Source organism: Trypanosoma grayi (genome assembly GCF_000691245.1).
Source record: "Trypanosoma grayi strain ANR4 Tgr_382_V1, whole genome shotgun sequence".
Classification (NCBI taxonomy): Eukaryota; Euglenozoa; class Kinetoplastea; order Trypanosomatida; family Trypanosomatidae; genus Trypanosoma; species Trypanosoma grayi.
This window is the reverse complement of record NW_008826001.1, coordinates 2315-15725: the sequence shown is the minus strand read 5'-3', so window position 1 is coordinate 15725 and position 13411 is coordinate 2315. Positions and strand designations below refer to the sequence as shown.

Below are 13411 nucleotides of genomic sequence, written 5' to 3'. Positions count from 1 at the left end.
CCCGGGGGAGAATGTTTCCCGATTTAATGGTGAGAATTGCAAAAGAAAACAAAAACCGAAAATATCAAGCGTTTCGCTGGTTATTTTTTTGATATGTGCTTCCACATCGTTGAGCTTTCGCCTGTCTCCTCAGGCGGCTTCTCGTAGCGGAACCGCTGCGCGCGCCTGCCGATGTCCTCCGCCCCGCTCTCGGGAATCCGGCCAAAGGCATGCACGGCGTCGCGCAACTCGTCTGGCGCAGGCCCCGCAGCTGACACCGTGGGGCCGTCCTTGGCACAGAATTCGGCCAAGCAATCGTCTAACAGATCGTCCTCCTCGTCTGTTTCTTCCCTTGCCGTGGGCGCGGTGTTTTCCTGAAAAAAAGCAGCGTCGCTGTCCAGCCGATGTTGGGCCGTGTATTCTGCAAGAAAGGCCCGGAGGGCGTGAGGGACCATGTTTCGGAGGAAGGGCGTGAACATTTCGTGGATCCCGCCCGCGCCAAACCGCTGCATCACAACCCGTATGGCCACAAGGGCGACGTTCACAAGCCCCTCCACCCCTTGAGCGAACCAGACCGGCGCACGGTCCGTGGCGATACCTGCGGCGCGGACAAACACTGCCCGCACACCGCCCGCCCACTGCTCTTGATCCGCGCCCGTGGCCGGGTTCAGAACCGCGCGCAAAAACTCCTCGAGCGTATTGGTGAGGAGCCTTCGCATCTCGGCGAAGAAATCAACTCCGAGTCGCCCAGTTTGCTCAACGATTCTCGTCACTTCAGGGTTGCTTTGCATTGCCTGGATCATCTCGCCGGCTTCGCGCTCCACGGCGCGCCGCCGAACCTCCTCCGGTGTAAGCGGCGAACCCGCCTGCAGCTCCCTTTGCCAAGCTTCAACTGTCTCTGTTATGCGCTGGCGGGCTGCCGCGATAGCAGGCTGCTCTTGAAAGAGAAGCCGAAGGATGGCTTCGGGTGGCTCGCCCCTGAAACATGCAATGAATAGCTCTACCAGTCCTCGGGGTGCCGCGTCTTCGCCCCCATTTGGTCCAGGGCGGGAACTGCCTGCAAATCCTCCGGTGCTGCGCGCCGCGTCATCAGCGGCGCCTTCCCCACCGCTGGCTTCAGTGGCGTTGTTGTCGCCGCCTCTGCCGTTGCCCGCTTCGGCTGTTGCAGCTGTCGCGTTTGGCTGCGCAGAAGGTGGGGCGGCTTGCGGGAGAGGCCCCCGCCCAACCTGCGTGTAGACGTTCCACCCGGGGGATCGCATACGCCCGCGGAATCGCTCGAGGTGCTCGGGAAGTTGTTCGAGCTCATCGAGGGACACGTGCACGTGAATGTGCAACGTGGTGGGTGGCGGCGCCTCTGGCACCATTCCGTTGGTCGAAAAAACAAAGCGATGAAATGTTTGTTGAGATGGCTCTTGCTGTGGCTGATTTTGTTCTTCTTGAGTTTGATTTTGTTGCTCCTGCGTTTGATTTTGTTGCTGCTGCGTTTGATGTGGTGCAAAGTTTCCACCCCTTTCCCTGCCTATCTCCATTCCCCCCGTCGGCAACAACATGACCCGGGCAAACGGCTCAAGGCCGGGCGCATGGTTTGGCAAAGCTCCGCCTGCAGCATCTTCAACCCCGGAGATGATGTTTGCAAGCGAGCCAAAAAACTCACGGAGGGGAAAACCTCCAGGACGGGGCATATTGTTGTCGTTGCTGTTGTTGCCGCCGCTGTTGTCTGGAGGCCGAGCTCCGGGAGGAGGTGCGGGCTGGGAGACCACCACGTGGACCGTGGCGCCCTCACTCAGGAACGAGCTCAGCGGGGCAGACCCATCAATTAGGCGTCCCATGTGAATGAGCCGCAACTGCTCAGGCGCAGCGTGGAACCGCTCCGCAATAATGCGTCGCAGCCCATCGACGCCGTCGTCCAGGTTGACCTCTAAACCATTGATTGTATGCTCCGGTCGCGCGCCGGAGACGTTAATCCGCATTGCTTCCGCTTTCTCTTTTCCTTCTTAGTTTCAGCGCAAAAGTCACACACACGCACAGAGACTCAACAAAAAAAAAAATCACACAAACACAACAAAACAAAAAAAAAGTTCCTGTATACTACCGATTTTACTATTGCTGGATTTTGATGTATTCTTTGCTGAAGAAGACAAGTGGTGAAAGAAGAGTACATAAAAAAGCATTGATACAGTCATTCTCTTCTGTTTTGCTCTGCAACTCAATTCCCCTGCCACACACCACTCTTCAATCGAGGTCAAAGTCAAACTTAACCTTCGCCGCGCTGTCCCGCACAGCGGCAATCTTCGCCCCCACCGTCTCGTTGAGCCACCCGCATTCCACGAGAAGCCGCTCCGCCTCGTTGATCATGAGCTCGCCAAGGTTGAGGTGCTGCATCATGAGCAGGCTGCCATAGTCCGGGGCGTACAATATGCGCCGTTCGCCCATCGAAAGGCGGTTGATGATGTAGCGCTTCTTCAGTGCGTCTGGCAACCGGCGGAACTCGTGCAGCGGCGCCTCCTCGTCCTCGGGCCAGTCAGGAAACAACTCGCGATTGCTTTTCTGCTCTGGCCCCGCCTCCGCGTCCTCTGACTCGACGGCGCTCTGGTACTGCTCGTGCATTCCCGGCTCGTAGTGCACGCGACCAAAGAAGGCATTCTCCCAATTCCTTGCGATGCGCCGGCGCTCGCCCGCTGTCGCCGCGGAGAATGTCTTTTCGAACCCTCCATCATTCTCACCACCAGTTTTTTCATAATCACTCCTGCTGCTGCTGCTGCTGCTGGTCCCCCCTCCCGTCGCGCCGTGTGCTTCCCCGCAAGAGAAAGTTGATGATGACGAGGATGAGTAGGATGTGCAGCGGAGTTGCTCTGCACACGCCGCTGCCACCTGTTTCTTTGCAACGCATGGGCGTGGCAACACGCGTAGGCCGCGCCACATGCCTTTTCGCACCTTTTTTTCTGTGTTTTAAAACCCACTACGGGGCCCAAAGGGACAAGAGTCCACTGCAGTGTGCACAGTCCCCTTCCACCTCTACACCTCCACCGAAGCGAAACACAGAGACACATGAATATAAAGAGTCATGCGATGTTGTTTCTTGCCCATGTTGGGGTGGAAGAGTCGCTCCCATTCCCTTCTACACACAACCGCACGCCCGCACACAAAGACCCACACGGACACCAAAAGCGAGAGAAACCCTCTCATTTTCTATTCACTTCACCTTCTTCATTGCGGAATGCGACCGTGATGGCAATCCCACGCACGTCATCCACCAGTACCGCGTCCGCGGCGTTGCCGCCGAGCATGCCGCGGTTCAACCGCACTTTCGGCAACTCGCCGCTGTGGCAAGGCGTGCCACTGCGCTGCTTTCTTCTATTGGTAATATCCATGCTGCCGTCACTCAGGCGTGGGGCAACATAGCATGTGGCGCAGTTGGCCAGCCACAGGAAAACCTTGGCGTCGTGATTGTCCGATGTAACAAGCAGAGGCTCTTTCAGCCCCAGGGGCGCCTCCTCTGCAGTTGCTGCTGTAGTTGCGGTTGCTGCTGCTGCTGCTTCGGGTGTGGCATGGCCAGCTCCACGATCATACACTCTTTTTTGCTGTATGTAGTGGCGTTGCTGGAATCCCCAGTACTCCGAGCAGGGGGAAGGACTCCAGAAAAGCCCCATGACAGTTTCACAGTGCCGCAGCACCGCCATCACGCGCTGCCGCAAAATATCCAGCACCAGCACACAAGACGGCCAGAGCCCCAGCGTGACCGCAGCCATCTGGCCAGATGCACTGATCGCCGCATGCCCTGCTAATGGCGCTCCTCGTGTCTCTCCCTGTGACCAGTCCGCACCATTATTCAATTGCCCGAGAGCACCAACACATCGCCGGTACGGTGCGCCACCCCGTGCAAGTTTCATGGAGGCGTCTTCCGCCGACATCGGCTCCTCCAACACTGGAAGCTCGCGAAGCCGCAGAGACAGAAGCACATCCGCGTGAAATGAGATCTGCCGCAGCGCCATGACACGCTTCTTGGACACAAGAACAGCACGACAGGCGTCAGCAAACACAATAAGGAGTATGGCGCCGTTTTTCGAAGACACAACGTTCTGCACACCCGACGCTTCCTGATGCAGCACGCGTGCGCCGTTATGCGTTGTCAGCGCCAGCGATCCGTGCACGTAGTCAACCAGTGCGATGCCGCCCTGTAATGGGATGCACTCCGACACACACGACACAAGCTGCCCCGTAGGAAAGGCGTGCAGCTCCTCATGCGTGGTGGCCGACGCCACAACTAACCACTCGCTGCGCCTCGGGCGGTTGCTCGTTTCACCCTCACCACTAGCAGAAGCAGGGGGTGAAGATGGCGGCGCCATTTCACTACTCGTCGCGCGCGTTGCGATTGTCTGCCCGTCGCTTTTGGACAACAGCGGCGAGCGCAGGGACTTGGGCGTCACGTACAACAGGAAACGGCGGCAGGTGGAAAAGCGCAGCAGCGCCGCCTCGCTTACCGGAAGTTCCACCACCGCCGTGGCGGCGCAGCTAGACGTATCGCGGCGTGGGGCGGGACTCGCCGTCAACCGCCGCGCTGCGAGTTGGGCGGAGTACTTCACACCACCGGCAAGGCGCATCACTTGGCTGTCCACGAGAGAGAGCACGTGGGCCTGCAACAACCCCACCCAGTAAACGACACGCGACGAAGGGTGCCACCGCACCGCACGCAGACCCGCAATGCCGGCATCAATGCGGGCCACACAGCACTTGCCGTAGACACTCACAATCTCCACAACCCGACGCCGTGCTAATAGGAGTGCCACCAGAGAGCTATCGGGCGACCACTGCAGCTCGTGTATCTCGTCAAGAGCGATATGCTTGGAGATGACTGCGTCAACGCAACGATCGGGCGCTCTCGGTGATCCGTCGTTGTAGATGTTGCTGGGGGAAGGACCATCACCATTTTCACCGGCAAGCGGATCGGAGCTCATCAACTCGCTTGTGCGCCGGATGTAATCCATAAACACCACCGTCAGACCCTTCGTCACAACAGCATAGAGACTCTGATTCGGCGATAGTGCGCAGAGCCCGCCATCATCCACAGCCAGCACTTGCATCTACCAGCTGCCAAAAGCCAGTGCTCACCACCAACACTAAAACCAAAATAAAGGACGAAAAAAAATATACTATAGAGGCTGAGGCAAGTAACTGCGCCACTGCTAATAATGGCCGTGCTTCCGTACCTTAGCGCATGGCTACAACCACAGTTTATAACACAACAGCAACGTCAATGACAACTAGAAAAATATAACAGGTGTGTGGGAATGCTATTGTATTCTCGCATCGAATGCGCCAGGGTTCTGCTTGACGTTTCAGAGTGGCCACATTATGTTTCTTTGGCGTTGGGTACCTTCCCCCCTCCCACCCTAAGTCCCCAGGAGGTCTTTCATTCCATCAAACATCAAACGCATCGTCCTCACCCTCATCCTCATCGCCGCCACTCGACGACAGCGGCACCAGCGGCACTTTGCTTGTCTGCACTACATCCCCCGTCACCGTGATGAACACAGAGGCACACCCTGAGCCATCCGAGTCCCACACCTCGTGGTACGTCATGCGGTGCTTCAGCAGAGTGTCGCCACCCATCAGCCGCACCATCGTCTGCACCAAACGCTGCACCTCAAAATCCGTCTGCTGGAAGTATACACCGAGGTCTGTGGGGGTTTCAATCTCGTAAACCTCACGGATAAAATGTTGAGAAAGACGGCCAACGTACCTCGCAATCGTTCTGCCCGCTACAAAGTCCAGCGGTGTGAAGACCACACCTGTGTCGGTCGTCTCAAATGCGCGGAAGTCCTCTGGGATCCGCCTCATCGGTTGATGCAGCATGGGACCGCCACTCGGCGGCTCCAATGCAGTGTTGCTATCGCGGTGACGCGTGTCGACGCCGCCCTTCCCATCGGTGGATGCGCCAATCTTCTCAATCACATTGCGGATGGCAGTCGAGGCGAGAGATGTGAAGGCATACCACTGTCGTTCTATCATCCCGGGTCGCGCGCGGTTGTCCCTGTAGTAGCCATACTTGTCAGGCAATGTTGAGGCTGCCGCATCAGTGTTCTCGTTCGACCACAACAAAGGTGGTGGTACGTCTCGCTTGAACACGAAGGGAAGCGCATACGGTGCGTTACACATTATGAAGATGCTGCGCTCAACGTGGCGCACAATGACCTTCTCCGCATGGCCGCCACCGCCCAGAGCTGAGGTGGCGCTCCCGTCCACCGTGCGGCCGCTGCACAGCGAGCCACGCAGTGCACTACTGTTATCCACCGGCTGCGCGGTCACCGTCGTCGACCCGGCGTAACTGTTGTGGACAAAAGGCACCGGGCGTGAGTCGCCCTCCAGGTACCTCATACATTCCTTGAAGGCTCTGTCCTCTAGCTCCATCAGCCGCACACGCTGTGGCGCAGTGCTCGTCATGAGGCATCCCTCCAGTCGCAACTGCAATGCGCCGGAGTTGGGCTCGAAGAACATGTCAAGAGTGAACCCCATCACACGCAGTAGCTCTAGCGGGTGGCGATTGCGCCGCAGCGCCACACGACACACTGTTTGCACATAGGCACGCTTGGCTTCTGCAAAGCACTCATTAATTGCCCCTGTGGATATATATCCATGATGTGTTCGGATAAATGTGTACCGACGATGCATCACAATGCGCTCCTGCGATCCGAATGCGTTCACCCACTCTGGCATGTAGGGAATGGTGAGAAGGAGGCTATCTTCAAACGCCAGATCCCCACTCATGCCAAGCATAATCTCTGCTTCCTCCTCATCGTCAATTTTGACAACGTAGTCAGACACCTTGCCGGGTTTGCCGATGCCGTACGCTTCATGCTCGCTGGCAGAGTCAGAGCCGGAGCCATCATCGACCCACGTCGTTGAGGAAACCGAGTCATACGCCTGGTTTTCTGACAACGATGACGGCGACGACAGTGGTGATGGTGTTGTTGCTGCGGAATCTCGCAGCATTCCAGATGCACGACGCGATCGACGATGACGCCGCCGAGCTCGGGTGCGCTTTGCCACAACATCCTGCAGCCGCATCACCGTCTCATTGCGGCGGATTGCCGGGTCGAGAATCTCCACCCGCGGCAACGGTGGCACCGGGAGCCCCATCAGGCGGCAGCCCGTGCCTGTCAAAGTGCCGATGATGGATTCAAGACAGATGCATATGGTGATGCGAATTCCAAAAACCGCGTTTAGTTGCTGGAGCTTTAGGTTAAAGAGGAGTTGCTTGTGCAGGGTGTACTCAATGTATGGCAATGCCTGCGATACGGCAAGAGCAAGGCCCATTCCACGGACAGCGCTCTTCGCCTTGGAGACGACGGCCTGCACGAGCCGGGGCTGTCCCTCGCACGCAATATCCTGCGGCATTGCACAGGACATCAATAACACCTCCGGCACGGGCCGGCGGTGACAGACGTTGCACGTAATGAGGTCACCCAGTTCCCCCGCAATATCCCTGGAGAGAAGGTCGTGCTGGTACATGTGCAGCACCGAGCAGCTCTTCCGCGCGGCGAAGCGCCTCCTGGCGCGCTGAAAGAGATACTCCGGGCCGCAGCGCAGGGGATGCATCGTGGGGTTAAGCATCACAGCCGTCCCAAAGAGCGACAGCACTGCAACATCCTCGTGGTACAGCACTACCTCCTCATATCCCAAAATCACGTTGCAGTGGAACGCCCGCGCGTTCGCCCTTAGTTCCTCACGCAGTTCCATCCACCATGCGTCGCGCTCCTGCGAAATCATCTGTTTGGACTTCATTTTGGCGACAATTTTCACCGAGCGCGCGCTGATGTGTCCACCAATGTGCTCCACCATACCGGACGGGAGGTCCTTTAGTGTTAAAATCAGCACATTCGTGCGCGTCCCTGTCGCTGCCGGCTGCGATGGTGCCTCTGTGAAAGTGGTGGGGGCATGTGCGACACCAAATGAGGGGGTTTCGTGTGCTGAAGGCATCAGCTGCACGTGCCCAGAAACCGATGACCGTAGAAGTGGGGCGTTGGCGCAGCTGTTACTCGCCTGCGGGTCCGCTTCCACAAGCGACAGCGAAGCCCCGCTTTCCACCGGTGCTACGATGGGCAATCCCACCATTCCTAGCGGTGTACACGCACTGTTGTTGACTTGCTCAGAGGTTTCAGCGACAGGTGCCTGCAGCGACATATTCGATGGGTCAAGCTTAGGCAACGTGTAGCCAGAGGGCACCTCTACTGGCCGCGGCTCAAGCTGCGGAGCGATAATGAGGGACGGCTCCGCACTCTCGCGGTCAACAAATCTAACAGAGGAGAGGACACACGGCGTGCCGTACGCGCGGACAATAATACCATTCGGCTCCATGTCAAACACTTCCACATATCCGAGCACCGCGTTGCACTGCATCTCAACCACCTTCCGCGCCAACTGCCGCCGCACCTTGCCGCTGAGTTTGTACAACTGCACAATGCGTGCCTCGTTGGTGGTGCGGGTGCTGCGCAGGTTGGTCAGCTTTGAATGCTCGGGATCTGCCTTCACAATGAGCTCTTCCACCATCGTCAGCACTGACTCGACACGGTACACAGAAGGGTCCAACCTCGAAACGGAGAAGATTAGAATACCTTCATCCTCCGCGGTGAGGGAAGGGTGCTGCATCCGCATAGCCCGCAGTGGCTCTATCCCTTCCACTCCCGACAGTACCGGCAGCGGGTTCAGCGACACCGCCTCCTCGCCTGTGCTAGTGTGCTCGGTGCCAAGCGGCGGCAGTCGCGGCACATGACGCGTCGGCAGTCGTGGCGCAAGCGGATTTTCGGCGGTGTGGAACTTTATCTTCACTGTGAGGCGAATCTCGCCACGGATACCCGCCGCGCTGGTATCAAAGAGCGGGAACCACCCGCTCATTGACGGGTTACTCTGCAGTACCATCGAGTTGCAGTCGACGAAGGTGTGGCCAACAATGTCGTCGCGACTGATGATGTCATGATCGTACAGCCGCACCTCCAGCGGGTCCTCCTGAAGCACGAGAAGGTCCGGGGTGTCGAGGCGGAACACCTTGTTCCACACCGGATGCCGCGACATGTGCACAATCTCCGTCGTGTACTCCAAGTCGTTGAGCTTCACGACGACGTACGGGTCGGCAAGGCCGGTGGTGCGGTCCATAATGGGGAGATCCCGCGCCTCGTGCACAGTCACCTTAAGCGTTGCCATGTGCGGGTGACGGAGGGGTTGCGGCTAAAAGACTGCTCACAGGGGTGCAGTGATGCAGTTCTTGATAACACACACATAAAGAGAGAGAGAGATATATATATATGCATAGCGGCAATCATGCAAGAAAGCGCGCGCGGAGGAGAGAGACTGCGACAGAGAGTCAGTAAGAGCAACAGTAAAAGAAGAGCTAGAGCCTAAAGAAATATCAAGAGGAGCCGACACTAGACCATCATGTGGAGCGTATCCACTCGGTCCATAGTCGTGTAATGTATGAACGGGAACAAAATACTGAATGGAATATATATATATATATATATATATATACTATCCCCCTCCCTCTCATAGGAGTCTCTCTGCTTCTTCCTCGGCAACGCCCTGTGCGAGCCGAGACCACATCGATCGCAGTTCGACAAGGAAGCAGACTTGCGGATTCACGACGGGTCGTGCCTCCCGCATACACTGCAGCAGTTGGAGGAAGAAAGAGGTGTACATCTCTTCATTATCACCAGAAACGCCAGGCGCCCCCACGCCCATTACAACCGACGCTGCCGTTCCGTCCCCTGCTGATGAAGCTACTACTACTGGCGCTGCCTCTCTTGTGTGACGCCGAGGGACACGGGAGAGCGCGTAAAAGTCAACACGGCACTTTTGCAGGTAGTACGCCATGATGATACTTGGGCTCCTTGACACCCCCTTCATGCAGTGCACGAGAACACCTGGCAGAGGACGCGCGCTGCCGCCGCCACGGTTCCTGTCTTCTGTCGGTGACTTCTTTTCGTGGTTTTGATTGCCACTGCAGCCAGCAGCACTACTGGTAGAGCAGCGACTCGCGTCGTCATCATCATCATCATCACCACCACCACCATCAACGGGAATGGCTGGCGGCGGGGTCCGCAAGACTCTCGGCGAGTCATCCAACACCATTTCCGCGAGGGGTACGTCATTCTCGTCGTTCGCATCAAACACAGTCGCCGCCGCAACTACACTGCCCCCCGTCGCCGAACAATGAGGGCTGTGCGCCGCATCCAGCAGCGCCGCAGCCCGGCGGTGGAGATCGTAGAGGCCCTCGTCGAAAGCCTGCGCGTGCTGTTCGTCGCCACTCTGCAACTCCTGCGAGAGCCGCACGATGTCCACCAGGAACGCTGTCGTCGTCTGCGCAATGGAGGCCTCAGCATCCACCAGCAGGTCCATGAAGCCAGTGGCGACGTCAACAACGTCGGCGAGGCGTGATGTGGCGTTGTCCTCAATCTGCAGCGGCAGATAGTAGACTGGCACCGAGAGGGTCGCTGGCTCCTCGCTAAAGTAAGGGGCGAGAGGAAGCGCGGGCGACACGGACAACGGACTGCTGCGGCGTCTGCGCGTGTGCGATATTGCGTCGCTGCGCTTCCCCATGCAGGCCCGCGCCGCCTTCTCCCGCTGCCGGCAATGCAGCAGCCACATTAGACACGCCTCCACGTCCTGCAGGAAGCGGTGCTCACACTGCTGCATGCGATACCTGTACTCCTGCAGCGACGCGGCACTTGCATCGCTATTTTTGCTATTGCTTCTGTCAGGCTGCGGGATGAATGTGGCGAGCGGCACGCCCACAACTCGCAGCAGCAGCGGCGACATGCGGGCGAAGAGCGTCCGTCCGTTCAATTTCCGGCTAAGGAATATCGAGTCCGGCGGCGGCGAAAGCGTGCCTGAGGCAATGAGCACTCCACGCACCCACCGGCCTCCCCCTTCTTCATCATTCGTACCCACTGATGCCACTTTTGTGACGCCGTCGTGGAAGAGCATTGTCTCCGTCAAGTTTCCACGCCGCGCTGCCGCGGCACTGGTGAGGAACACGCCGCCCATGTTGAGCGCCGCGCCGTTGAAGAATGTCGTGCGGATGGCACGTGAGACATCTGCGACGGTGTCTTTGGTGCGGGCCGCCAGCAGCTCCGCCAGAACGAGTCTCTTCTTCGCGCACTGGTCGGCCGAGGGCGACTCCATCGAGGCGGCGGCCCCTCGCGGTGCTTGTTGCCGCGCCCCCTGCCCTTCCCTCGGTGCGTGGCGGCGGTGCGCCTAGCCCGCGGCCACTGCAGCAGCTGCACAAACACACAAGGAGCGCGAGTTCAACAACGAGAGGGAGAAAGAAAAAGAAAGAAGAGTACCGGCGAGTAGCGACGGAAACAGCTGGAGGCACACACGCGACGGACGACAAAAGAAACCCTGACACAAACCGTACACACACACACACACACACACACACACACACGCACGCACGAAAAAAAAAAGTGAAAACCATAGTAAGGACGCAATTCACTTTCACAGATGTTCGTGACACCAAACGAGAATATAAGAGGGAGAGAGAGAGAGAGAGAAAAAGAGCACTCGGCATGAAGCAGAGGTAACAGCATTTTATTTCTGTCTCTCCCTCTCCCTCTCAAGTCATATCCCTCCTCTGGTCTTCAGCTCGCTTCGCACTTGTATAAATACGCGTCTACCGCGCCACACACAGTCCTCGTGCATCACCATTTATTAATGTGCAGCTCTTCCTGCGCTCCAGCATTCCGACGAGCTCCTGCACCTCCGGGTGGCGCTGCAGGAACAGCGACCACAGGAATTCGCGCCCCTTTACCGCCTCTACAATGTCGTCGGCCTGTACCGCCCGCACGTGCGTCGCGGTATCGTCGGGGTCAATCACCGGGTCGTATCCCTCGTTTATGAAGAATGGGCTCTGCAGCGCCTCCTGTATCGTCATGCGGCGGCACGGACCGTAACGGAGGAAGTTCTCAATGAGCTTCACCTCCTCCTCGTCCACGTCGTTGTATGGGCTCGTAAGCAGCTGCCGCAGCTGTGACTTCTTGTGCGCGTACTGCTGCATCTCCTGCTTCAGCATCTCCTGAAACACCTTGCGCGTGTCCACGTCACGGTGCTGCAGAATGTTCTCCACCTCCTCGTCGGTTGGGGAGCCGAGAACACCCATGATAGCGTGCAGCTGCCCCGTGCCACCGAAATGCTTGCTGTAGAAGAGCGGCCGCCCCATCAGCATCTCTGCCGCAATGCAGCCGATCGACCACACATCGGCACCGTGGAAACTTTTCTGATCGACAAAGCCAGTGGAGGAGGGGACGTTGTTGAGCGTGAGAGTCTCCGGTGCGGCGTACCACTGCGTGCAGTTGTCCAGGTACGTCTGGAGGACATCGTTCATCCCCAGCACAGCTGCATCACGGCCTTGGCCAAAGTCACACACACGCGTGCTGTAGTTGCGGTCTAGCATGATATTCTCTGGCTTGATGTCGCGGTGGATGACGGGACACAGGTGCAGGTAGCCCACGCCGCGCAGGAGCTGGTAGAGGATGTACATGCGGTAGTCGCGCTGGAGGGGATGCAGTGGGACGTGCGTAATCGGGCACGTCAAGATGCGAGCCTTCGCACGTTCCCCAAGCCCTGTTTCCGCAGGACTCGCCGTTGCTCCAGGAGGCATCTTTCCCTCCTCCCCGTCTTCTGCTACTGCGGCTGCTTCTTCCCCCATCCCGGGCTTGTCTTCCTCTGGAGGCGTGTAGCTGCTGGACTCGAGGACCTCGCGCAGTGTGTAGTCCATCTTCTTCATGACTACGTACACACTGTCAAAGTTCAGACGCAGGTGCTCCACCGACTCGTATGTCATCGTCTCACACTCGCCGAGCGGAATGAAGAAGTCTGTCGCGGACATCACATTCTCGTGGTTGAATGCCATCATGAGTTGAATCTCCCGCGTTGCGCAGAGCCACATGCGCGGTTGGTTACGTTCGAACAGCTGCCGTAACTTTTTCACCGCGACCGTTGTGTTGACTTCATACATCTCTGCGCGCTCCTCCTTTGTGAGATTCTCATCACTGTACTCCGCGGGTGGATTGAGCTGAAACTCCTCCACCAGTTCATTGTCGCGCGCGGCACACACAAATCCGTATGTCCCCCGTGCTATTGGCGCAACTGCCTCGTAGCGTGTCAGCAGCTCAAACATTTCAGGCATCTCCTCGCCTCGTTCGTCGCGGAATACCATCAAAAAACGCTTCGATGCGAGCGGGTGACGGCATATAGTCCCATTCACCTTCATCCCGGCGTGCATGGGTGGGGGCACGAGCAAGGTGGAGTGCGGTTGGGACTCTCCACGTGCAGAACAACAACGCCGATGGCTTTAGCCGGAATGCTTATGTACGTCTTTGAGTGTGGCTGGTAAGTAGAAGGTATACGAGGAAATCACCCCCCTGCCCCCCCTTGAAAG

At 57.9% G+C, this 13411-nt stretch overlaps 6 protein-coding genes across 6 annotated transcripts; all 6 read right to left on the bottom strand.

Annotated features, from left to right (window-relative positions):
- Positions 1-80: 80 nt before the first annotated feature.
- DQ04_03821070 (ubiquitin-like protein) lies at positions 81-1949 on the bottom strand (the record flags this gene model as incomplete). Its single annotated transcript, XM_009313136.1, has 1 exon — positions 81-1949. The coding sequence occupies one exon, from the start codon at positions 1947-1949 to the stop codon at positions 81-83; it is 1869 nt and encodes a 622-aa protein (XP_009311411.1).
- A 262-nt stretch (positions 1950-2211) lies between these two features.
- On the bottom strand, positions 2212-2901 carry DQ04_03821060 (hypothetical protein; the record flags this gene model as incomplete). The annotated part of the gene is made up of 1 exon (XM_009313135.1): positions 2212-2901. One exon carries the CDS (start codon positions 2899-2901, stop codon positions 2212-2214), a length of 690 nt encoding a protein of 229 aa, XP_009311410.1.
- Positions 2902-3161: 260 nt separating this feature from the next.
- DQ04_03821050 (hypothetical protein) lies at positions 3162-5060 on the bottom strand (the record flags this gene model as incomplete). The annotated part of the gene is made up of 1 exon (XM_009313134.1): positions 3162-5060. One exon carries the CDS (start codon positions 5058-5060, stop codon positions 3162-3164), a length of 1899 nt encoding a protein of 632 aa, XP_009311409.1.
- A 337-nt stretch (positions 5061-5397) lies between these two features.
- DQ04_03821040 (putative C2 domain protein) lies at positions 5398-9177 on the bottom strand (the record flags this gene model as incomplete). Its single annotated transcript, XM_009313133.1, has 1 exon — positions 5398-9177. One exon carries the CDS (start codon positions 9175-9177, stop codon positions 5398-5400), a length of 3780 nt encoding a protein of 1259 aa, XP_009311408.1.
- Positions 9178-9516: 339 nt separating this feature from the next.
- Positions 9517-11154, bottom strand: DQ04_03821030 (hypothetical protein; the record flags this gene model as incomplete). The annotated part of the gene is made up of 1 exon (XM_009313132.1): positions 9517-11154. The coding sequence occupies one exon, from the start codon at positions 11152-11154 to the stop codon at positions 9517-9519; it is 1638 nt and encodes a 545-aa protein (XP_009311407.1).
- A 490-nt stretch (positions 11155-11644) lies between these two features.
- DQ04_03821020 (protein kinase) lies at positions 11645-13243 on the bottom strand (the record flags this gene model as incomplete). Its single annotated transcript, XM_009313131.1, has 1 exon — positions 11645-13243. One exon carries the CDS (start codon positions 13241-13243, stop codon positions 11645-11647), a length of 1599 nt encoding a protein of 532 aa, XP_009311406.1.
- Between the last annotated feature and the right edge of the window lie 168 nt (positions 13244-13411).